The 25,547-nt window shown below is 41.8% G+C and overlaps 1 protein-coding gene across 2 annotated transcripts in view; it reads left to right on the forward strand.

Annotated features, from left to right (window-relative positions):
- Nucleotides 1–22,626, forward strand: part of RUNX1 (RUNX family transcription factor 1) — a 183,290-nt gene extending 160,664 nt beyond the window's left edge. For both annotated transcript variants that reach the window (XM_060273583.2, XM_060273584.2), the window contains 2 exons: nucleotides 13,057–13,218; nucleotides 15,868–22,626. In XM_060273583.2, coding sequence (XP_060129566.1) covers nucleotides 13,057–13,218; nucleotides 15,868–16,364 — 659 coding nt within the window. In that variant the 3' untranslated portion in view covers nucleotides 16,365–22,626. The remainder of the gene's footprint in view (nucleotides 1–13,056; nucleotides 13,219–15,867) is intronic.
- Nucleotides 22,627–25,547: the final 2,921 nt, after the last annotated feature.

The raw sequence follows: 25,547 nt of genomic DNA on the forward strand, positions 1-25,547 counted from the left end.
GAGAGGAAACCCATTCTGTTTGCATTTTAATGTGAACAGCCCTGATTCACACTCCCTGAACCAATTTGCAAACTGAAATACCAACTGTACTTTGAAATCCACAAGTCTTTGAATTTTGCGGTATCAGTCTCTGACCAAAAATGGGTGGGGAAAAACACATATTAGGGAAAAGTGTGCACAAAAATGTATATGTCAGTGCAAATGGCACATTAAAATGCATTATATCAGTTCGCAAAAAAGGGAGAAGTTTGCAAAACGATGCAGAAATGGGGGCAGACTGAGCTCGAGTAGAAAAATGAGAAACTAAGAGGAACTGAAATTGACAGATTCACCCATCCTTAGATGGATAAGAGGTAGTTAATCAACTGTATGGTGTCAAAGGTGGAAAGCCCAGTGCATCACCTGGCATGATATTATGTAGTAGTTGAGCTTCTTTGTACTTGAACTTTTGACCCAAAGTGAGCCTATGTAACCAGTGCAATACTGTGATTTGAATGCTTCCCGAACACAGCAGACTTTTTAGGACCACGTTGCAACCCACAGATTTTGGAAGCTTCTTTGAAGCTCTCTCTTTTTCCAAGTGCTTTCTCTGGGTTAGCTTCTGCTTGTCCATATTTGAGTGCTGTGCCAAAAAAAAAATTTCTTGTTTTGTTTTTCCAACTGTTCTCTATCAATTAATGAAGGAGGAAATTGTATCCAAAAATTAGCACAGAATGCAAATTCTCAAGGGTGAGGTGCAAGGTTTATGTTGTGCTTACCCTACTTTTGTGGTGGCCAGGGGATGTTTGTGAGTGTCCTTTCTTCTACAAATCATCTCACTAGCAGTCTGCACCCTGCAGCCTTCCTGGGTGTCTGCACTTCAGTTAAAGTTCAGCAGGGAGAACATCATGAGGTAAGGCTACAGAGAGATGGATAAATGTTTACTGGAAAGGAAAGAAACACGTTTAATCTTTTATCCTTCTGCAAACTGGAAATTGTTGTGAAGCTTCAAAGCTTCCTCTGCCTTCACAGATGGATGATTTTACTTTATCACATTTTTCATTCAGTTGCTCCTGCTCCTGCTTCAGGAGTCTGTTTGGCCTCCACTTCTGATGCCAGCAGTTCACTCACATGAGATCACACCAAGAAGAAGTTAATATAATGTTTTACTGCCACACAGAAATACCTAACTAGCTTCCCTCTTGTTCTGCTCTTGGCTTCACACCCCTCCTCCAGGGATCATTTCTAAACTCTCTTTCCTAAGTTCCTTATAAGAAAGCATCTCTAAATTACAACAATCACATTTCAATCTGCCTTTCTTCACACATTACATATGCGCTTACAGCAAATGTGTGGGGCAATGGTAGGCTCTAGGCCCTGATGTACATGCTTTCACTGTACTTATGAAAATACATGTGTGTGTACAACTGTCTGTTTGGAGGGTTCCTTTCTAGGTGTCCATAAAACCTGAAAAATCTGTGAAGTGTCATCTCTGTACACAGTGTTATTCAGAGACCATTTCAGACAATGCAAAAATGAATGCATGTGCATGTGGCCACCCTCTCCTGGTGTCTTCATTATATGTGAACAGGGTTTATCAGAAGCTGCTTGGTGCTTACCAGCAGGTGGGTCTGTTGGAAGTTTGGGTGCAACTCAACTTGCAGAAAGGGTAAGGGATCACGTAGTTGTGTCCAAACTTTTTTCAAAGAGGGCCAGATTTGATGAAGTGAAGGACCAACCAAAGTTGTTGACCTTTTTTTTTAAGATTGAAGTTGTTGAGCTTTTTTAGGATCGAAGTTGTGGAGGGTGGGTTTTTTTTTTGGATTTTAATCCAGGAAATAAACTGCCACAGGGGCTGGATTAAGCTGACCAGCGGCCCGGATTAGGCCCCAAAACGGACTTTAGACATGCCTGAAAGGGACCTCTGGATTCCTATACTCTCCATGTGCCTTACCAGCATCATAAGGTAGTGGGGAGATCAGTATTGCGGTGACACACTGGCAGGAGTACCAGACTGGCTCCACTGGTGTGTTCATCCCATCCCATCTGGTGGGAAACTTTTGGGGCTTATATCTCACTGATTCCAAGGATATTTGACATTTACCAAAAGAAAATGCTATATTTCGTTTTCATCTCATTTTGTGAGGAGCCCTGGGTAAGTTCCTCCTGCATCTTATTGCCTGTTCCACCAGTTCTTCCTCTTTCAGGCTGGTCCGGGAAGCTCACAGCAATTTCTCACCGCTAAATGTGTTTTCTGTTTACATTTCTTTTACACTTTCCTAAGGACTTCCCACCCTATCCCACAGGCTTCGACAGAATGTCATATATTCTTATCTTTACTTACAACCTCATAGCAACTCTGTGTGTGGGAGGCAGTGGATAGGGATATGAACTTGAGTCTTTTTCATCCAAAGCACACTAGCCTCTGTCTTTAGGGCCCAATCTATGATAGCCACCCATAGAAATTCACATTTCCTCTCCTATCCTCTCAAGGTTTCTTGAGCCAATGTCTTGTTCATATTTGACTTGGTGCTGCTACATTATTGGCTGTGTACTGTTCTCTGCACCTGTAATTCCCAGCAAAGCAGACATAAAATTTAGCTACATTCTGACATGGAGCAAGTCACTGTAGTCTTTTTACACAAGAATTATCAGATGTAAAAAGTGACATCAAGATAACAACAGTCAATGAATCACACAAGCTAAACTGGTTGCAAAATACACTGAGCATTTCCTCAAAGCAAATTTTCTGACACCTTTTTTGAAAAGAAAAAAAAGATGACTCCTGTTGTGTCCTTAGGTTTGACTGAGATTCCATATTTCTCCATATTAGCTGGAAGATGTTGAGCAAAGCACAAACTGCCAAAGGATCTCACAGGAGTAGGAGAGCATTTATTAGAGATATATTTAAATAGAGAGCTGGATTGTGTAGTGACCTCAGCCTGACTACAAGATGGAGGGAAAGTCTTTTTACTACAAATTTAGGGACTCACTTCCCATGTCATTTTTGCTCTTCTGCTTTAAAACTGTCTTAAGTGAATTCTTAGTTGGGTGTTGGTGGTTTCCCCTCTGATACATTTTTGCATAATCAGTGTCCATCTGTTTCCTTCCCATATCATGCACACAGTCTTCTCTCAAAAGCACATTTTAATTGCAAAATAGGGTGGCATGTTTAATGCTTGGAATAATTCAATATTTATCTAGTGCAGCATCCATCTCTGTTTCAATTTCACTGCAGAAAACAGCAGTGGGTCTACCTGGTTTTCCTTCAGATGTCATCAATCATGAGTGACAAAGGTTGCATTCCTGTGGGTTACCAGTAGTGAGGCTTGATGGACCAGTGCATCCACCACCACATCCAAAGCCTTGCACCAACCAGGGCAGGGCAGGGGGGGGGATCCCCTTTACTAGCACACAGGTTTGCACAGTGAAGAGGCCCAGATTGCGCCCATTGCTGTCGTAGGACATCAGCAGGGTCAGTTCAGAATTCAGCAGATCCTCTGCTTGCCCACTCCCCATCCCCCCTCCCAAAATTCCCTATTCCAGGTTTTTTCACAAGCTACCAAGAGTGGGGATTTTGCCAGCGCTAGCTTCCGTACATCTTTTTGAGCAGACACACTGCTTCTCTGCTAACTATGTAGCTCTACTACCAGCAGAAGCTTGCAGAACTGGACAGGACTTGGGCGGGGGGAGGAATCCCCATCAAAGTTCTGGGAGGGGAACTTCCATTTTATTATATGTAAACCAGATGTTTTTTCCAATCACAATGGCAAAGGGATTATCTTATAGTGGGTAAAATGTGCTTGCGGTACACTTTCAGTGATTATGTCGAATTTTATGTAGCATGTCTCCTAGTCACACAGCAATGTTCACTTTATTCTTCAGTATCCAGCTGCCTAACATTCAAATTTCAAACTGCATGAATTCAACCTGCTTAGGATTGGGGTAGAACTAACATTTTAAAGATATGCTTTACAGCATACGAGGAAGACCTTATAATTACCTTGTAAATCAAGGCTGAACCTGGAGGGAGTTTCATACTCTCTGCTTGATATGATTCCCCCCCCCTCCCTTCAAGGTGACCTCGGCTGTTAAACTCTGGAGGTTGCATTTGATATAACATTTACTTTTTCTAAGTCAATAAAATGAACCAGGATGTCTTTAGATCATCAGAGGTCTGCTTATTACCAAAAGATTCTCTCTTTTTTTAATCATGATCTATACTGGAATTTGAAAGAATCTGGTTGCATTTCATTTGGTGTCCTGGATAAGGGTTTGTGGGATGACAATCTGCTGTGTGCGTAGAATGCCCCCAGATGAAGTTCTCTTTATTAGTTTGTATTTCTTTCTTTTTTCCCCCCTGAGCTCTGGGGATGAGATCATGAAAGTGTAAATGGCTGTTATGTTCAAAGGCACCTTTTATACCAGGAAAGTTTCCAACTGCCAACCTGTATTTTTTAACTGTTACTATCCTAATTAGTTCACATCAAGGTCAGTGTTTTGTAGCACAATGAACTAACTACAAACTCCACAAAGGGAGTTTTCCTTCACATTAAAGCTGTAGAAGTTAAACAGGACCACTGAAGAGATGAACAGTGAGATTGATAGGAACTCTATTTGTCTGCAAGCTACAAAACTTTAATATTGTGTAATTAGTTTGAATCTTCAGGAGTAACCTTTCAGACACCTGAGGCAATGTTGTTACAGTTATCACACTTCTCGTGTCTGAAGAGATTATTCACATCCACTTCTGCTGTTCTGTCTTTCTTAAGGTAATTAAGACCTTGTGGGATTTAAACCTTCTGCCAAATACTCTCGAAATATGCGCTCCACACTATCAATTTAACTAGGCTACTTGCTTTCATGCATTTTGTAGAAATTCCTCAATGCATTAACCCTTATCTTACAGCAAGGATAGCGAAACCCTGTAGCTTTGGACTCCAATACACATCAGCCCCAGCCAACATGGCCAATGGCCAGGGATGATGGGAGTTGTAGTCCAGCAACTATAACTAGAGGGCCATAGATTCCCAATCACTATTATACCAGATCAGGTTCTTGGGCTGGTGGCAACAGCAAGTCCTTCTGAGTTCAATGGTGTGAGTGAGTATAATAGCATTGCAGCTTTAATAAAGCAACCAAAAAGATCAGAAGGACATCCTTCTCTATGAGGAAAGACTAAAGAAGAGGCCAATACAGTCATACCTCTAGTTATGTTCGCTGTGGGTTGCGTACATCACGGGTTACGAACTCGCCGAACCCAGGTTTGTCAATTTGTGCATGCGCAGATGCGCCAAATGACGTCACTCGCATGCACAGAAGTGCCGAATCGCATGGCGACCATGCGCAGATTCGGGTGTTTCATGGTTTCATGGCAGGTTCTGTACTGCTCTGGATGCCGTTCTCATCCAGAGGTACCACTGTATGGAGCTTACACCTTGATAAGCCTTGGAATTGCAGTAAAAAACAAAGTTGATCATGCAGGCCTGTTATAAGGTGGGCTCTGGCCAAATGATGCTATTATATGGAGGTACTAGGAATTCCACAATATGTAGTGGTGGCTATCAACTTAGATGGCATTATAAGGGTATCAGACAAATTTATGTAGGATAATGCCATCAATGGCTGTTATGACTTTAGTATTTTGCCACCAGGATCAGAGGGAGCATGCCTCCAATACCAGTTGCTGGAAATCACAAGTGGGAGAGCACTGTTGTGCTCATGTACTGCTTTTGTGCTTCCTACAGGCATCTAGCTGACCTCTGTGGGAACAGAATGCTGGATTAGATAGGCGTTTTAGCAGGACTCTTCTTACATTTCCATGTTCACGTCTACAAATTCCAATAAAGCCACCAGAGCTTTGTGATCTTAAAAAAGCTACCATTAAGAACATCCAAACACTTGCAAGTCTCTCAGTCAAAGGGCAGGAAAAGGCAACATAGCAGTTATGGTCAACTGTTTAGGACCCGAGACCTTGACGCAACCTTTGATGCAATTTAAGGTGGACTAATTTCAGTTTCCTGTGAAAGTCGTTTCAAAAGCCCAAGCTTCTCCAGAAGTTCTCAAATGGTTTTAATGCCTCAGTGAAAACCACAGAAGCTCTAAAATAAAAGCAAACATTAGGGCATGAGGTCACGGCTTAAAGGTACCAATGCCTTTTAAAAGAGCCTAAGTAACTTTGGCAAAGATATTGAAACCTGATGTGCCACATTACGCTGCGTAATTTTCAGTTATATGAGGCATTGCAGCAAAAGGGTTGTGTGAGGTAATCTTGGCGCTGCCACACATGCTAAATGTGTTAAAAGCCAACCATGTCTGCTGAAATTCATATAAATGAATTGGTTACCTGCTGTGATTTCTGCAGTACATAGAAGCATTACCCCACTTTCGGCAGAGCTTCAGGGTTACAAAGGCCAGCTCTTCCATATTGCAATACTGAGGGCTCGTCCACAAGTCCGCTTCTCCTGTGAGAAAGCACGGGTCCGAGTGGTTTTCCCCTTGACTTTCTCCTTTGCCAGGGAAAACTCACTCTTTAGCTCTAAATCAGAAAAGACGGCAAACCATGGGAAATCTGATGGTTGTTTGCTCCAATTGAGTGCTAAAGAGGTTTTCCCTGGGAGAAAGCAGTAGGACAAGAGGAAATATGAATAAGCCCTGAGCTGATTAAGCTATTCCATAACAAAATACAGAGATGTTCTGACTTAGAGTGTAGGTGTGCTTAGGATGCTGCAGGTGTAGACCCAGAGTTGCACCCAGGCCAGTAAAAGCTAAGCCTTTGGGGTGCCTTAGAAAGGATCCCCATTTAGTGTAGTGGCATCTGCACTTTGGAGTTCCCTTTCACTACACATTACACAGCAGCCACCTCTGCTGCTTTCTTGTGGCAACTGAAAACCCTCTTCCAGCAAGCCTTTTATGTAGAGATCTTCCCCAGTTCTCATCTGTATTGGAGTTGGTTTTATATATTTTCAGATGTTTTCATTATTTGGCTGTGTGTGTTTTCCACCCTGGACTTCTTTGGGAAGAAGGAAGGGATATTCTAATTAATTAATAACTACAGTAGTAGTATTCTATACCATCTGATCTCTCTCTCTCTCTCTCTCACTGCCACCACCCCATATTTTGGCTTCTTTCGTCCCTCTCTCCCTGGTGGGTAGTTCCATTGGCAAAGCATGAGACTCTTAATCTCAGGGTCATGGGTTTGAGCCCCAGGTTGGGCAAAAAGGTTCCTACATTGCAGGAGGTTGGACTAGATGATCCTCATGATCCCTTCCAGCTCTACAGTTCTATGATTCACAGCTGCAGGTGATTTTCCTCTGTTATTCTTAGTATGAACCAGGCAGTGGCATTTAACAACAGAAACAGCAGCCAGCTACTTCTCACTTGGGAATTGGAGGAGTTACAGAAGCACCCACTTCCTGCTTCAGAACTTGCAATGTGGCTGGCTCAGAGGTTGAGGCACCATAGGGAAGGCAGAGTGAGAAGGGCGGTGGCTGGCAGAGGGCTACTTTGCCCTCAATAGAAGTCCAGTGTCCTAGTGATGCAGAAATAAGACGACATTAGCTGCTAGGATTCTCCATTCAAAGAAACAGCCACCAGTGAAGTTTTCATAAGCCATAGATTGCCAAGTCCCACTCCCCACAACCCCTTTGTAATACTCATTGGGATGTATTGTGGGATGTGAAACTCCAAAGCAGGGATTTCCACGATACGTTATACTGAGGGAAAGCATCTTCCATAATGAAAGAGCTGGCGGTGGAATTTTACAGTGTGCTCTGTATTTTTCCAGCTCCTCGTGTTCCAGCTCTGAAAAGGTAAGAGAATACTTGTGTTGTTGTACGCCTGCAGCACCTAGCAATGAAGTCGTCCTTTGGTAAGCCCCAACTTCTTCAAAGCCCTGAGTAATCCGACTACTGGAAAATGACACAGCTTTTCAAAGAGAGGCATTAGGCAAGGATTCAGCCTTGATTTTGTTATTCATATGGGAGGATGGTGTGGAAAAAGAAGAGCAGCCAGCTGGAACTGGTGTTTGGAATTGGTGTCTAAGCGTAGCACCACCCAAAGCCCTGTAAATTAGTTCAAATTCTGAGTGGGGGACCCCACAATTCAAAGGCATTCAAGTGCCAAGTTGATTTTGTCTGATATTTCCGATGCAACCTAACACAGAGATGACTGCTTTGGTGTGAATGCTAGTTGTGCTCATAATCACCTTTAGAAACATATATTTAAGTTTAGAAAGTTGACCAAAGATATCATTTAGTTCAGGAGGAAAAGTAGAGAGCCAAGTAGGTTGTTTTTGTTTAAAAAGAAGCTAAACCACTCACTCCAATTGGAGAGAGAAAGGTGAAATACTGTAGTAAGAGACCCAGAAGCTGGGAAAATCTGATTAGGTTGATGGCAGCAAACGAATGGGGAAAATAACGAGGTGCCCACTTTGTTTCATCCTCATACCTCGAACAATTTGAAAGCAATTGACAAGTTAATAAAGAAACTTGTTTTCATAAGGCGTGTGGCAGAATGGAGTTTGGCAGACATTTCTGCTGCTTTAAATGATGAATACAGTTCTTTAATTTTCCTGGATCATATGGTAGCAACACTTGACTCAAGGGATTCAAATTGACACAGATATGTGGCTAATTAATTGCTAACCACTTATATCACCTTTTCTCCCTGATCCTTTAGTTGCAAATTCTTTTGATTTTTTAAGTTAGCATTCAGGAGAGAGAGAGAAAGTGGACATGGGTTTCAAATTTGTTAGCCCAAATCTCTGCCAAAGGTATCCGTCATCTTGCCAGTTACTGGCATATCTACAGTGCTGACTCACATCCTGCTGCTCCTTTTTTAGAAATACTTCCAGCAACAGGCTTTATCACAGTGAGATTCAGCCTCTATAAATGCCACATACCTAGACCGAGAGGGCACTGTCTGGCTCATGGCGTGATGACCCTGTTCCAAAGGCAGCTCTCTGTGAAACAGCCTCACCACCGCGAACACCTTTTCTTTCCAAACATGACCTGTCCCCGCCAGTAAATCATTGCACAACCACAGCAAAAGGTGGAGGGAAGGTGTTGGTAGGCTGGCTAAAGACAATCGCTGTTGCAATCCGCCGGATAATATTTAAATTAAAATGCTACCTGTTTGATCACAAGCCTACCTGAAAATTTCACATGCCCCGGTGTCAGCCAAACATTTGTTGCAATCTGACGTTCTGAGCTCTAGGAGATTCCTCATGATGCGCCCTTAGCATCCTGTGTGAATCTCTGTGAGCACCATTGCTGTCTCAGCCTGCTCAGCAGCAGCTAATGTCTTCTTGCACCTTGAATTACAAGTTGCAGGATTGGATGGGAGGTATGAGAAACTGCCCCCCTTTGTGGAGGCAGATTGAAGCCTAATGTGGTACAGAGCAGACATACAGTGCACTCTAAAAGTTGTGGCACTGTGCAGGTCATGCTGTGCTGAAGGATATTGATTCTGTAGCGTTTTGGTGCCAACACAACATTCTCTGGCACTTAGAAGATTGGGCAAGAAGCTTTCTACTGCCACCTACAGGCCGTCATAAAATGAATAAGCAGCAGTCAACTACTTGGAAGAAAATCACCCATCCTAATACAACTCTGATCTTCTGCCATGCCACATGGTGATGATTAGAAAAATACTGAGTACATGAGAGGCAGCACATAGTGGAGTTTCTTTACCTTACTTACAGAGCCCTTTTCAAGTCTATTATATGAAACTATTAAATATTATGCAACATACGCACTACTTAATTATGGTTTTTTTAAAAAGAAAAGAAAAGAAGAAGAAGCCCAATACAACATTTTGGGGTCAATAAAACATGATGGGGCAAGAGTAGTGGTACAGTGCTTTGTATCTAACAGCTTGTTCAGCGTGAGGCTGGAGGCCGAGAACTTGTGTCTAACTAAACACAGTGCAAATTATTTGTACTCTTTAATTCTTACCCTGAAGTGTTTTATTGCAATAATTAACTGTTTACATATACTTTCTCACACTATGAAAGGCAGAAATTGATAGCGCTTGTGGCTTTGAATAAGACTTAGAGACTTTCACCTAGGCTGCCGGTTGGTACAAATCAGCAACTCTGAGGGTTCTCAAGAGGATCCCACACATTGCTGCTTTTAAACTTCTCTGAAAACCTGTCTGACTAAAATACCAGAGTTGTCCCATTATTTTCATTGCACTTAAAATGATGAAATTTTGTAAGATTTGTTACTTTTACATCTAATACCCCCTTGCATTTGATGAGCTTGCTGCAACAGAGAAAGACGTGATCTTCTGGTTTGACTCGGTAGAAGAAAATCGATATTGTTTTGATGCCGATGACAAAGCTTCTTAGCTGTGATTGGCTCAGCCTCCTGCCTGTTACACAGGGACTGGGCAATCAGAAAGGCCAATGGCAGTGTTGGCTAAACTGTTCTGATCCTGAACAGGGAGCATAGGTGGAAGAAGATGCTAGAAAATGATGGGCAAAAGAATCTGGGACCTAGAAACATGTGCCATGGAGAGGAAATTCTCTTATGGAACAGGACAAAGCAGCTACCGGTAGCACTCAGCCAGAGAAAAGAAAGCTGAAAGAGAGACTGGGTATGCAAAGTGCATATTGTCAGGAGCTGTAAGATGGGAAGGCGGAATTTCAGCATTGTTATGGAATTTGATATTTGCACATTCCAACACAAACTGACCTGATCTGCATCTCCCATTGTAATGTGGGAGTCTGCATTTCCTTATCCACCAGCTTTCACACTTTCAGCTGTAAAAACCCAAATAAAATATGTTTTAAAATGTTTATTTTGAGGGGCCAATACTTTGCAAAAATATATTTAAAACTTTTGGTCTTTTGTGGTTTGAGAGGCAGTAATGGGATGAAATAACATATGCAAAAGTGGCCCAGGCCAGAAATAGACTGATTTGCTCATTCCTAGCTGAAGGTCCCTTACTGATCTGAAATCACCAGCCAAATCTTTAGCAGTAGGCATCTGGTCTTTCATTCTCTTTGAAAGCAAAGCTCCTACTTTAAAAAAAAAAACCCACCTCTCTTGTAGGCAACATTACTCTGGCATTGACTTGAGACGATTCTCAGTTGTTCTGACCCTATCTCCTAGCAGAAGACATTTAACAAAACCAACTTGTTTACCTTAATCTGCCTCTCCTCCTGTCCCTGAATACATTTACAGTGTAGTCACAAAGCTGGATGAAGCACAAAGCCAGGACAGGCCTCTTTGATTTGGGTTCCTCAAAGGACAGGCGTTTGTCATCACTCTGAGTGGTGCAGAAGCACTAGCAAATGCAGACCACAGAGTCATCGCTCAGCTGTCATTGCAGCTTCAGCTTCTGCAAGCCAGACATCTAGAGACAGAACAGTGTTTGATATCTGTCCAAGTAGGTTCTGTTTCCACTTGATGTGATTTGTAAGGATACTACCCAAATTCCTGGATTCACAGGACTGAAATAAATTGCCAAATGTCTCATTATTAAACTATGTGATTCAGCGCCATCAATAATGGCCCTCTTACTGGTACAGCATTCCCCTTTAAAAAATCATGATTATTATTTTTTTTGCATGATCCTTGTGGTTCTATTATGATTCTAGTGTGGTGGTTGTGTTATGATTGAGGGCATGCACAGCTTATTTGAGGAACAAACTGATAACTTCAAAATAATTAAGAATAATTGTGGAGTATAGTGGAGAAAGAACACAGCTCTGATTAGTGACTTGCTACTGTCCCTGTTCTAGGATGTGGGTGGCACTGTGGCTTAAACCACAGAGCCTACGGCTTGCTGATCAGAAGGTCAGCGGTTCAAATCCCCACGATGGGGTGAGCTCCCGTTATGCTCCCGTTGCTCGGTCCCTGCTCCTGCCAACCTAGCAGTTCGAAAGCACGCAGTGCAAGTAGATAAATAGGTACCGCTCCAGCGGGAAGGTAAACGGCGTTTCTGTGTGCTGCTCTGGTTCACCAGAAGCAGCTTAGTCATGCAGGCCACATGACCCAGAAGCTGTATGCCAGCTCCCTTGGCCTATAGAGCGAGATGAGCGCCGCAACCCCAGAGTCCTCCGTGACTGGACCTAACAGTCAGGGGGTCCTTTACTGTCCCTGTTACATTTATTTCAATAGTACAGAAAGTGTAGCACCCAAAATGCCTTCTCCTCCTCAAACTTCCATGCATCTCTGCCCTAGTCAGGCTGGCGTAAGCCACTTCTTCCCTCCTCTGGTCTCTCTCCATTTGAGCTATACCGGTTACACAGACAACTGACAACTACACACAATTTGCAGTTGTTGGAGGAAACAGAAGCAATGTCAGGGGCAAAGCCAAAAGCACAACCACACTCCCAATACAACGTAGCAGTAGCTTACACACAAGTAATGCATGCATAGAGTTGTATCTTGCCCTCTGGTCAACGTGTGGAGGTTTTTGCTTGAGTAGAGAGTTGTTTGTAGGTCTTGGTACTCATGGTAGAACACAACTTTTGGGTCTGAATAAAACTATTTAATATGAAATGCTGAGCTACTTTGAGAAGGAACAACTTTGCACACTGATACTTGAATCTTTGGAACCTCTGTCATGCCCCCCCTCAAGATCACCAGTGTGCAATATCACACACACACACACAAAGCTTCATAGCTAGCTGATCCCAAAACAGCCAAGTGTGCAAAGAATATGAATTGAAATAAACAGTTCCCCTGCAGGTTTCCTGATGAAAGGGAATACTAGTTTGTTTGTTTTTAAATGGTTTTTATACTGCATAACTTTTTAAGTCTGATTTCAGTCTTGCGTGGTGTACTCCCCTCCCCCCCCTACATGAACAAAAGTGTATACTTTGCACCTTTAGACAAGGCATAGCTAAGCTGCATGGTATGTGATCATGAGTCCGAACTCTTTAGAAAATAGAAGTGCCTTGCTGGACCATATCATATCTCAGCAATCAGCAGGCATATTCTTTACAAGAATCTCAACAGCCAACAGGTGCTACTTGGTCCACCAAAACTGAGCAGTATTCCACCTTCTGGTCATTGTACAGGACCATAAAAATAACCACTTTATACCTTTTCCTCCTCATGCCAGACACAAGGCAACTTCAGCCATCTCCTCCGTGGCCTTACGATCCATCCTATCAGTATCTGGGATCAATTGCGACTCCCTCGGTTCATCCAGCAACCCCAATTTCACCTGGAAGGGCGAGTGGAATGACATCTCTCTCTGCAGAACTCTCAAGCCGACTGACAAGTAAGTTTCAGGAAGTATTTTTTTTAAAGCAACAACAACCCCAACCTGCTACACTCAGGTTTATTAAGATGTGAGCAGGCACCTACTACTCCCCCCCTCTCCATCCCAGTGACTCACCTGAAGGGAAGTCAGGTGAGCCTTCATCCACTACAGCAAGCGGCAGGGAGCTAGTATACACATAGCCTTGCTCCTTCCTCTACATATTCTGAGAATGCAGGGAGATAAACCTCTGAGCAGGGCTTATGTCGCAGACCAGTATATTAACCTACAGGCGTAAGTCAAATGCACAGAAATGGAAGCAAGCTCCATTGACTTCACTGTGGCTTTCTCATGGCTCATGTAAGCAGTATACCATTGTTCTGGTTCTGCCTCAATGAAAGCAGCTGTGAACCTTGCAAACAATGCCCAGAGATAGTGCACAAATTAAGGGTTTCTAAGGTTCAGTTTTAGGATTTGACCCCGTTCTGTTTAATCAGAATCGTGTCCAGCTGCAGCCCAAGACAGATGAATGGTGAGTTTGTAACATGTTTACAGGTTATTTTCCCGTGGAGTCCACCCATGAGGGAAGGTTTTAAAAACCTCCTTTGGTTGCTATTTCCTTACTTTTAAGATTTTATATAGATGGGTCTTGCCCTTAGGCGAATGCAACTGGTTTTCTAATGGGGCTTCTGTGCCTGAACTGTTAGTTATATACTTTAAACATCATTTTGTACACTCACATTTTTTTATAAAGGCCTCTAATCTTCATATTCCCTCAGTAAATTCACCTTCCCACAGTAAGAAAAGGCCTACAGTAATTGTTTTTCCTACTGCAGGGAAGACGAAATACAAATTTGAAAGTTATAGGACACTTTTTCAGGGTCATGGATTCAAGTAACCTTTATATACCCAGTGAACAATAGGAAACAGCTGTCATAACTTTTCTATTGTGTTTTATTTAAAAAAATATGAATCAAGTCAAGAAAAATCGACCTAGGAGGAGAAATATGGGCTTTTCTGCTGACATTTGGCAGCACCTTACATAAAACATCGTTCAAGTGGTTTGCACTGGTTGCAGACATTCAACAGGTGAAGCTTCCCTTGCCCCCGTGCTAGAGAACAAGATCACCTGTTGAATTTTTGTTTGTCGCATAGTTATCTAAGGCACATGAACCTAGTGGGAGGGTGGGCAGAAGGTAGCAATCCTCCCCCCAGTTGACATTTGAGGCTGAAATCTGATCTGCTGTGGAGGCATACCCAGGTGTTTGGTAGTATTGTTAAGCAGAAGGAGGCAGATGATTATAGCTGGCATATCCAGAATTAAGACTATAGCATGTCACAGAAATCTTCTGAGAAACCTGTGGAGGTTTGTCAAAGAGGCCCTGGCTGCTATGTTGACAGGCTTTCAGAACCTGACACTACAATATGTCTGCAGTCTTTTTAATCCAGTCACGGTGCAGACTGTTTTTGTTTTCTTTCTCCCACCTCCTGACGCTTTTTTTCCTGTACATGCACATTCCTTTTATGCAGACTCCACACTGTGTCTGAGGAGGTGTTGCCATGAGGAAAGGTTTCTTTATTGTTATTTTTAATGCCTCGTAATAGCTGGCAAGAAAGAGGAGCCACGATCCCTGTTAATTGGAGTCTGTCTAGAAACTCTCTCTTAAGAGGGCCATTATCTCTTTAATCTGTTTTGGGGTGGAGGGGGTTGGCAAGTGAGTTCTTCCATCAACAGAGGAAAAGGGTTGATATCCAACCATCATTTCAAACATGGAGCATTAAAACAAAAACAAAAAAAACCATCCCCAAATACTTTAGTCCTTAAATCTCTGTTGGCTGAGGCAGGCAACATAAAGTCTGAAGGGAAAGGAAGCGTTGATGTTCACAGATATTTTAAATTGTCTTGAAAGGTGCCTCCTCCTTAGGCAATCTTTCAGGGATGGCTGCAAAATGAATAAAAAGTGTGCTCACTCAAGAATCATTACCCCACCTTTCTTCTCACTTTCCTGGGACCACCAAGCGGTCAGTGCAGGAGAATCACCTTTCCTCTAAATTAGCTTTGTTTGCAGCACACAGCTAAATCTGATTGGCTGCATAGCATTGTTATGACATCACATTCTCCATGTTATGTCAGATTGGTTGAGATCACATACGAAGGAGAAAGAAGGTCAAAGGGGGCGTCACCAAAATAGGAGGAAATCAGGGAACAGTGGTCACAAGCAGACATAAAAGAAGGTGAACAGTGGGAGGTGTTTTTTTAATGGAGTGTTTCAGCATCGTCCCCCCACCCCCACAAAAACACCCCACGGCTTTTGCTATAAATAGCAAAACATTAATAGTTGGCACGCCCTGGAATCTGTCCTGCTTTTTCTCTCTCACTACCTACAGTACCTCAATTGAATAGCTCACCTTAAGTATTTCATAGACACAAAGGAGAATATAGCTCCTGCACCTTAATCAATGGGGGAAAGTGGAAATTTTGGGCAGATGGCGCTTGCCCAGTGAAAAGTGAGAAGGGCTGTACATGCTAAAATGTGCTTTTCTATGTAAGAGTCCTGGCTTTCCTTTGATTTTGATTTTATTTGGTTACTATGTGTGTCTGAAGCGTAGCGACATCTGTCTTATGTGTTATAACCTATAGCATTACCCCTGTCCTCTTTCCCAAACCAGGTGCTACTGACCTAACAGCATTCAGTGATCCAAGAGTGGGAATTGACCGTCCTTTCCCTGCGATTCCTTCCATTTCTGATCCTCGCATGCACTATCCTGGAGCGTTCACCTATACTCCCACACCTGTGAGCTCAGGAATAGGAATCGGTATGTCTGCCATGACCACTGCCACAAGATACCACACTTACCTGCCCCCTCCCTACCCAGGTTCTTCTCAGGCTCAAGGCAGCCCATTTCAGACCAGCTCCCCTTCTTATCATCTCTACTATGGAACGTCAGCAGGGTCATACCACCAGTTCTCTGTGATGTCTGGAGGAGATCGGTCGCCTCCACGCATCCTTCCTCCTTGCACTAATGCTTCCACAGGATCTACTCTCCTCAATCCCAACCTTCCAAACCAAAACGATGTTGTGGACACAGAAGGCAGCCATAGCAACTCCCCTACCAACATGGCAACCACAGCAAGGCTAGAAGAAGCAGTATGGCGGCCGTATTGAATCATTAGCACAGCTGTTTTGTCTGCCAAATGGCCGAGGACTCTGCCAGGTTTATATATCATTACAGAGAAGCAATCCATCCAGAAGTCAGTATTTCCAGGAATGGTTTCACGGTGTTTTCCAATTGACATTGGTCACTGAAGTGACAGTATTCCAGAAAAGTACACTCGTCCAAGGGCTGAACTTCTGAAGATGAGAACATGTTAAGACGATGGTACCTGCTCACTCACTTTTTCTAGAGATTTGGGGAAGGATAGATACTCGGTATGTTTCCAGAGCTTCAAAAATAGTTTTGGAGCTCCTCAAAGCTTTCAAAAGAGTGCTTTGTTTGACATCTGATTTGGAGGCTTAAAGCCTAACGCAATCTTAATGAGTTTAATCAATCATTTTGTCATGCTAGTTAAAAGGAAGTATAGGAAGATTCTCAGAGAGAAACTGTGAATGCTTCTGATTTAGCAATGCTGTGAATAAGAGTTTTTATATCCTGGAATTAATTTTTTTAACCAAGTTGTATATTCCAAAGAGTATGGGAATTATGTTTATTTTAATTTTAATTTTAAGATGCAACTCGTCCTTTGCATATCATTTTTTTATTTCCTTTTTTGGCACCTTAGAAATTTGTAAAAAGATTTAATCTTTTTAAAAATGTGCTTGCTTTTCTCATGCATTGTCAACTGAAGGCATGAAAAAGGCCTTTCCAGGGAGATGATTTAATTATTCCTTTAATATAAAAGAGTGACAGCCTTGGGTCCTTTTCAACTACTGAAAACGTATATGATGAGTTACTCGATATTTATGCTCTCAGCATTGATTTTTTGTGTGTGATACCTTTATTATTTAAATATGCTTAAAAGATAAGCACATGCATTTTGTAGCAACCAAAGTTTTAAAATATCACATATAAAATGGCTGGAATAATTATGGGTAATGTGACTTTTAATTATTTAGAAGTATTGTTTACATTTTGCTCCATTTCACTTTCATCAGGCATTTAATACCCAATGAAGTCATTTTTGTTGTCCAGCTGAGAACCCAGAATTATTTTAAACATTACTTTGATATAAGTAGTATCAAGAGTGTCTCCCTTCTTAAAAAAAAAGGAAGAACTTTGCATCACATTTTGCCACAATACTCTGATCATTTTAACACAAGTTTCAGAATATGAGGACGACACTGGAGGCAGGAACTGGTCTCAGAAAGAGCATGTGGAGAATCCAGGACAGCTGCGTTATACTCCATGTTGTGCTGAACTGATATCTAAAGGCAACAGAAGTGAAAAGTAAAATCAAACACAGCTAGATAGACATAGCAAAGTACTTCATGCTGATAAATTATGGGCAAAATCTGACAAGCTCCTGTACATTCTACTTTGATCTGTTGGGAATTGCAAGAGCTTGTTTCAAGCTGTGGTCCTAAGCACAATCATCTGGACTAGATACACAGACACACATCTCTTTAGTACAAATTCGACAGCCAAAGGCAGCCTTAGGAGGTTGCACATTTGAGGAAAGGAATGGCTTGAGGGACTGGTAGCCCTTGTCTTCTAGCCATCTCCCTACTCACCCATCCCAAATTAATTTTTCATCCTGTAGGAGGAAATATATGGCTATCCATATCTTTTCTGCTGTAACTGGAAAAGCAACTTCCAAGTGGAAGAAATGGGGGCAGGATAATGGTTACACCAAACACCATTGATTTGTTCAAACTTGCCGCCTCAAGGTTGGCTTTTGGTTAAAAATTATTGTCACTGGACAGCTCATCACATCCAGTTTGGGCCTCAGTTCTTGACAAATGAATTTAGAATCTGGAACAGACTGGCATATGCAGTATCTTGCAAAGCCAAGCCCATAGTCAGGAAAGGAAATTTAAATCAGTACAATTCAAACCTGGTACATGGGATGTAGCCAATTTGTACTTTCTTCCCCACCCCCAGGAATAACTCATATGGAACATTCACTGTTGTCTAACACACCTCAAACATATCGGACATCACTGTAAATTATAAGGCACTATTTTATGTGAGGGTTTGGTCTAATGCAATTGTATATGTCTTTAATTGTACATTAAATGAATACTGCTGAACTCAGCAGATTCAGAATTACCTTCCGATTAAGTAATGGACCTTTAAAAATTGGTGGAACAATTGCAGATCAACTCTTCTGAGTATTTGAAAGCAGGCCTTTAAATCAGTGTTGGGTGTTTAACAAAATTAATAAAGGATTCGGTTTAGAAAGATCCTCGGCTGCAGGCAGCAAAACAGCTGGACTTATTTAAAATATTTGTTTCTTTTATATATATATATATTATATATTTGTAGATTTCGCTTTTGCATTATTTGTGTGTCTGATGCAGTAGCACTTTGAGATAAAATGTTACAGAGTGAAACAGCTGATGCTATCAACAAGGTCAACTTACTGCAGAAATTTATTTCAGCTGATCTCAGCCAAAGCTCAAAAGATCATACAGTGTCATTTCTCTCCCCCCCCTCCCCACTCTCAGATTTGTATTTTGCAGTTGCGTGTTTTGCCATTTTTCAGATGTGTGTTTTACAATTTGCGTTTCTTTTTTTTAAGGAAATGGAAGAGCCAATACATTTCTGTGCTTCTGAAATGGAAAAAAAGTATTTCAAAATAGTTAATTGTACAAAAACTGTTACAATTACCTTGATTTTTCATGCATTGATTTCTTACGTCCTTAGTGAAATTTAAACCTGTCTTTCATGGTAACTGTTCCACATGATTCAACTTAAAATACAAGTTTTTATATAGCACTTTATGCTATATAAGTGCTTAAAATGTGGATCATCTGTTTAGATAAAAATGCCAGTCATTTATTATAGATATCAGCAACTAAGGCCACTATATACTCTCTATGATTTATGCCTAAACAAATGTATGCCATTTTATCCAGTATTAGAATAATTCATTGTCTCGACTACACCTGCACTGTTGATTGACAGCCCACTCCTTTGCAGGTTTATTCAGAAGTAAGTGCCAGTGTGTTCAGCAGTGGTCATTCCTAGGTATTGGTGCATAAAATTGCAGCCTGGTTTTACCAACTTCTGCCACAAATGGGCTGAGATGGAATCAGGCCAGCATGGAGTGAGGCATTGCTAGGGAAAAGACCAAAATCATTCTGAGGATAGCTACAGTTTTTGAAGCCCTACAGATGCCAGGGGTCAGAGAGCCACAGCTCAGCACTTCATAAAGAGAAGTGTCGACAATCCAGAGGAACTTGGGCAACTGTTTATATGAGCTCAGGCTGTTTGTCCACCTTGCCAGCAGCATCTAATCCGAGTGGCAGCAACTCTCCAGGGTCTTTGGTGCAGAGAGGTCTGTGCCTTCTCCCTTCACCTGCTACCTCCCTTCATCTGGGAAACAGCCGTGGTTCATTGGTAGATCATCTGCTTTGCATGCAGAATGTTCAATCTCCAGGCAGGGCTGGCTGGCCGAAAGCCAGAAGAGACACCGCTTTTCAGTGTAAACATGGACCAGGGTTTGACTTGGTATAAGGTGGTGTCCTATGTTCTTATGCACCTGCTCTTAACAGGACATGGCAGGAGTTATACCTAGAAGGAGCTTTTCCATGTAAAGCATGTGTTCTCGCATTAAACTACCAATCATTTTCTGTCAGACTACCCACTTTCCAAATGTTTTTCTTTCTCATAGCTGAATTGTCTGCAGATTTAGAATCCTAAATACGGCTAGATTTAGGTTTAAGAGACTTGGACTTTAAAATCTCTTTGATTTTTCTTGTTGTTAAATATCCCCTTGGTGATTTAATTTTGATCAGGGCTCTTGATGTCTGAGACCTTACCTGCACATCTTTCTGGGGTTGTACCATTTCAGAATGTGACATCTTCTGAATTGATGCCATCCCATGAACATGTAGGTCAAATCTATATCATTTTATATTGGGCTTGCCTAAGGAAGGATAAGAGTAGTTACTAGGGGAGGTAGTAAGCTCAGTTTTTCTGCATGCCTCTTGGAGTGTATTGAAATGTGAAACTCCAGATTTTTCATAGGATTTTCCCTTCTGTTAAATTCCTGCTTCTTGGACCTCAGGCTCATACATGAGCTGATTTTAGAGTGGTCAAATGCAAAAGAGAACAGGGCTCCTGGACCTTTAATGCCTGTGCAGAAGAGGGAACTTCACATGTGTGGGAAATGTCATTGCTCCAGATGTTGCTGAACTGCAACTCCCACCAGCCCCATCAAGCATGGGCAATGGCCAGAGACGATGGTAACTGTGGATCAACAACATCTGGAGGGCCAAAGGTGAGCTACAACTGCATAATTCCCTCTCCTACACAGCTGTTAAATGTGCAGGTGCCCTGTTTTCTTTTGCATCTGAGTCACCTGCCTTAAGGCAGTGCAAGACAGGAGTGCCTGGCGTGCTATGGTCCATGGGGTCACGAAGAGTCGGACACGACTAAACGACTAAACAACAACACCTGCCTTAACAGTATTTGGGAAGGCTCAAAGTACATCTCGTTTTATAGGATGCATTTCCTAGGGCCGCATTTCAAAAAGCATTCCAAACTGGCCACTGCCAGAGACAGATTGTAAGGATTAAGTCCACCTAGCTCCACAGAATAACCTGCATGGTCAACTGCTCACATACTTAAAACACATGGAGAAGGGTTTTGGTTTTCTAAAAACTGGAAATGGGGCCAGGAAGCTGATGGTCTATTAAGAGCTGAAAGTGAACTGGATCACTACTTTGCAGCATGTGAAAACACATTTTCTATCTTCATGTAGATCAAATTTAACTAAATATTAGAATTCCTGAAAGAAAAGTTCCCTATTTAAAGAATTTATTTTTTTAAATGTTGCTCTCCAAGAGAGATGTCCGGGTATTCCCTTTTGTAAAATATAAATGTGTTTGAAAATATTATAATGACCAGATAATGGCGAATAATTAGGAATTCATTTTTATTTAAATGCATTGCACAATCCAGACACACCCATGAAGCTGAATCAGTAGGTGTTAAAGCATTTTAAATCAGTTTTTGCTTCAGCTGAGATTAACTGGCTTTACCATTCCTCTTTATTGCAGCTACTTTTGGCTTTACCAGCAGAGATCCTAAACATACTTGTTAGGAAAACAAATCCCACTATTTTCAGTGGGACTTAATTTTTGCCCTGGAAGTAACTTTTCTCCACATTTTAACGCAGTTGTGCAACTAGATCTTATTTATTCCCGTGTACTTAGATTTTTATAAACTGGTTAAACTTATCTTCCACAGATGTCCCACAATAAAAAAATAACAGGTATTTATAATATTTGTTATATTTGTTACTTTTCCCCAGATGACACTCATTCATTGCTCAACAAAATTTTGTTTATAACATTTTATTTTATAAGGCTTGTTGTGCCTTGCAACCTTTTCTATTTAAAAAAAAAATGTTGGTCAATACTATCCCATCATCATTTTTTGTTTCATGTATATCAAAGGGTGCATCAGGAGAATGTTAATTGTATTTCTGTATGTAAATAGGTTTTAAAGGCATAGAAACATATCGTTAAAGCTTGTATTTGACATTTTTCATTCGCTACATCTTTGCTGAACTTGCCTTTGCTAAATACTGTAGGAAACTTGTTTTATTTCCAACTTAATTATTTTAGGTTTTGAGATTAACTATTTTAGTTACTTTTGTCGACAGTTAACAGCATGGTTTTGTGTGGCACATCAAAATCTCTTCATTTTTTTTGTTGTAGAAGAAAATGTGCAAACAATTGTGGGTTATTTGTGGTATTCTGGAGTTAACAGATACAAATTCAGGGGGGAGTGTTTCAGTAAGAAATGACTGTGTGGTAAATCTCATGGGTGAACTCAATGGAAACAGGGCCATTTTGGAACATATATTTGGATCTGTGAGTTTACCATTTTCTGGGTGTATTTACAACCAACTTGTCCTGCATATTGGAATTGCCACATCATCTCCTGTCATATGGATCACTTTCAGAAGGGAGAATTTTTTCTCTCTCCAAGCGATAGCGGTTTTCTCTAATTAAGAAGAGAACAGGAGCCTATTTCTCTGCACTCCACCATGTCTTGTTTAGATAATAGTATCTGAGTAGGCACTTCCTCTATGTTACAAGGTCGGTGTGTCCAGGAGAATTCATTGTGACTAGCATGCAGAGCAGCTGGACTGCTGCATTAGTTCTCATGGAAACTTGCTTTCTTTGTACCACAAGTTCTTCTGTACATTCAATATTATAATTAGTGTGAATGACAAATAAAACTGTTTGAGAAGTATACAAGCATTCAATTCCTTCATTATTTTCCTGAGCCACGTGAATTTGGTTTTGGTAGCCAGGGTGCAAAGGAAGGGCCATCTTCTTGCAACAAAGGAGTCTACTGATTTTCGTTGGCAATTGGTAACCTGCCATTATTTGTAGCTGCCGGTGAACCATCCCATTCCATCCCCTTATTCTTCTGGCACATGCAGAGAAGCTTTTCCTTCACACCAAGCTTTGGAAACTCTAAGAAGCCACGAGGAGCTCTGTTTCTGAATGTCTCCAAAGGCTCAGGAGAAGCTGATCCCTCGTTTCCTCCCATGTTTTATGTGTGCACCATAATATTTTCTGCTGGGAGGAAGAGCCCTGGTCTGTCTGTCGTTTTTCAGCACCAACTGAAATAGCCTTTCTCTTCTGAGTTTTCTCAGGTGCAAGGTGGGCTTGCTTATGCACCACCACAAAAAAAGGGCACAGACTTGCACCTTCTAACTTAGAGGTATAGTTGAAAAATTAGAAATAATTGCTATGAGTTGTAAATCAGAGTGATAGTAGAGCTGATGAAATCAATTGATATGACTAACTTAAGTCCATTGGTTTCAACGGGTATGATTTAGTTGGAGATACCCTATAATTTGAGGGACGCGTGTGGTGCTCTGGGTTAAACCACAGAGCCTAGGGCGTGCCGATCAGAAGGTCGGCAGTTCGAATCCCCGCGACGGGGTGAGCTCCCGTTGCTCGGTCCCTGCTCCTGCCAACCTAGCAGTTTGAAAGCACGTCAAGTGCAAGTAGGTAAATAGGTACTGCTACAACGGGAAGATAAATGGTGTTTCTGTGCACTGCTCTGGCTCACCAGAAGCGGCTTTGTCATGCTGGCCACATGACCTGGAAGCTGTACGCCGGCTCCCTCGGCCAATAATGTGAGATGAGCGCCGCAACCCCAAAGTCGGTCACGACTGGACCGAATGGTTAGGGGTCCCTTTACCTTTATCTTACCCTATAATTTAATTAGGTATGCAGCTCACCATAGGAGGAAAGGCTGTAACAACCAGATGGCCAGTTCAGTCTGTTTACAAACTGCTAACTGTTGATGGACAACTTGAAGGCCTCTGCTCCCTGGTCTTATAAGGTTCTTTATAATTGAACCACATGGGCTGCAAAGTCCTTCAAAGAGAGGACTTCCCTCCATAAAGTGGGGTACATAGCCATTCTACTCTGCTGTACAGAGAATTCTGAGAAGGAATATCTCCTTGTATGCTAGACAATGTGCAGCAAGTGTTTCCTAGAAAGAAATCTGAAGCTGCCACTGGCCATTCAGCAATTCTCTGGACCGCTGTTCGCACAGTACCTTGTTGATGAAAACACACCAAGGATGCAAATGGGAAAAGACTATGCCCCCCACATTGGTGGTTTTTAAATGATAAAGCACTGATTTAAGCACCTGTGTATCCATCACAGCTGGCATTATATCTTGTATCTGCGGCCAAATACAAAGCAGCGTGAGAATTTGTCTAAATTTGCAGACAGACATTAGTAGACTGTGGCCCATGAAAGTTTATGCCGTAATAAACATGTTAAGTCTTTAAGGTGCCACAAGATGCATAACTGCAACTTAAACATGGAGGATACAGTCCAGCCCTATCTTTTTTTTAAGTTCCTTTTTATCCAATGTACTTTACTCTGACATGTTTCACTCTCTCATTGAATACAGTTGAAATAAAAGTGCTTAGCTGTAGCTGGATCTTGCCGTGAAACCCAAATCCATAGATCTTCACAGAGATAACAACTGACTTAAGATAGGGCTGCCATACAAAAAAAGCTCAACAATTTTGGGGTGTCCTGTTCCTTACATTTTGAAACATGGCACCACCACTTAAGTGTCAGGAAAAGGCCTACAGGTACTTACGAGTAGGACCCTGGCAGAGACACATGCCCGGCTGGCATGTTCTCCCCCTCCTGGGCGATCGGGAGCTTCATAAGCATTCTCCAGCCCAAACATCACAGCGACTGGTGTCAGATGAACACCAGCACACTTCACAGATACACAGAGGTTTGCGCAGTTGTGTAACAGACCACAGCTAGTTTATTTACACAAATGCACGGAGCACTGTAACATGGCTCCCCCCTCTCTAGCATCACACAGCAAAGAGAAAGAACAAAGGAACAACAGTCCCACTTAGGAACACAGTAAGACAAACATCCTGTCTACGTCACTTCCACTCTGTGGAATGAAAACACATACAGTCATGTGACAGACAGGAAACCTATGACTGTGCACGGGGAATGAATCTCCCAACATTAAGACCCATCTAGTCAGCTAAAGACCCATCTAGTCCAGCATCCCGTTTTCACAGTGGCCAATCAGGTGCCTATCACAAGCCCACAAGCTGGGCTTGAATGCGACCTCACAAGTTGTGAGTCTCAGCAACTGGTGTACAGAGGTATACTGCCTGGAGCAGTGAAGACAAACTTCAGGAGTTTGCTCTCTGGTTTGAAATTGCTGGGGCACCTGAAAGTTTCCCAGACTACTATTACTACGAGTCATTGTCTGGGAATTGTTTGGGTTTGGGATCAAATGATAAACTAAATTAAGAAGAAAATCTAATACACAGGCATTCATATGAAGCTTTCTGTCCTACATAGAATAAATAATGTTTGGCCTCAAACTTTTAAAAGCATGGAATCATATGTCTGATATGCAGTAAAGCCCATCTTTTTTCAACAGGCCTTGTCAACATTTTTTCCTTTTTTTTTTTTAAAGCTAGATTTCCTGTAGAGGTTTAATTTCAGTCTTGCAAAGAAGAGAATGTTAACTAATTTTTTTCCATATTGATAATGTTTTATATTGCTGCAAATTAATTACTGTTGTGTTTTAGCCTGAGTAATATGCAAGGGTTTGTAGCTAAAAGCACTTTGGAATTAAGATCAGTTAATACTGATTTA

Source organism: Zootoca vivipara, chromosome 4 (assembly GCF_965207765.1).
Source record: "Zootoca vivipara chromosome 4, rZooViv2.hap1.1, whole genome shotgun sequence".
Classification (NCBI taxonomy): domain Eukaryota; kingdom Metazoa; phylum Chordata; class Lepidosauria; order Squamata; family Lacertidae; genus Zootoca; species Zootoca vivipara.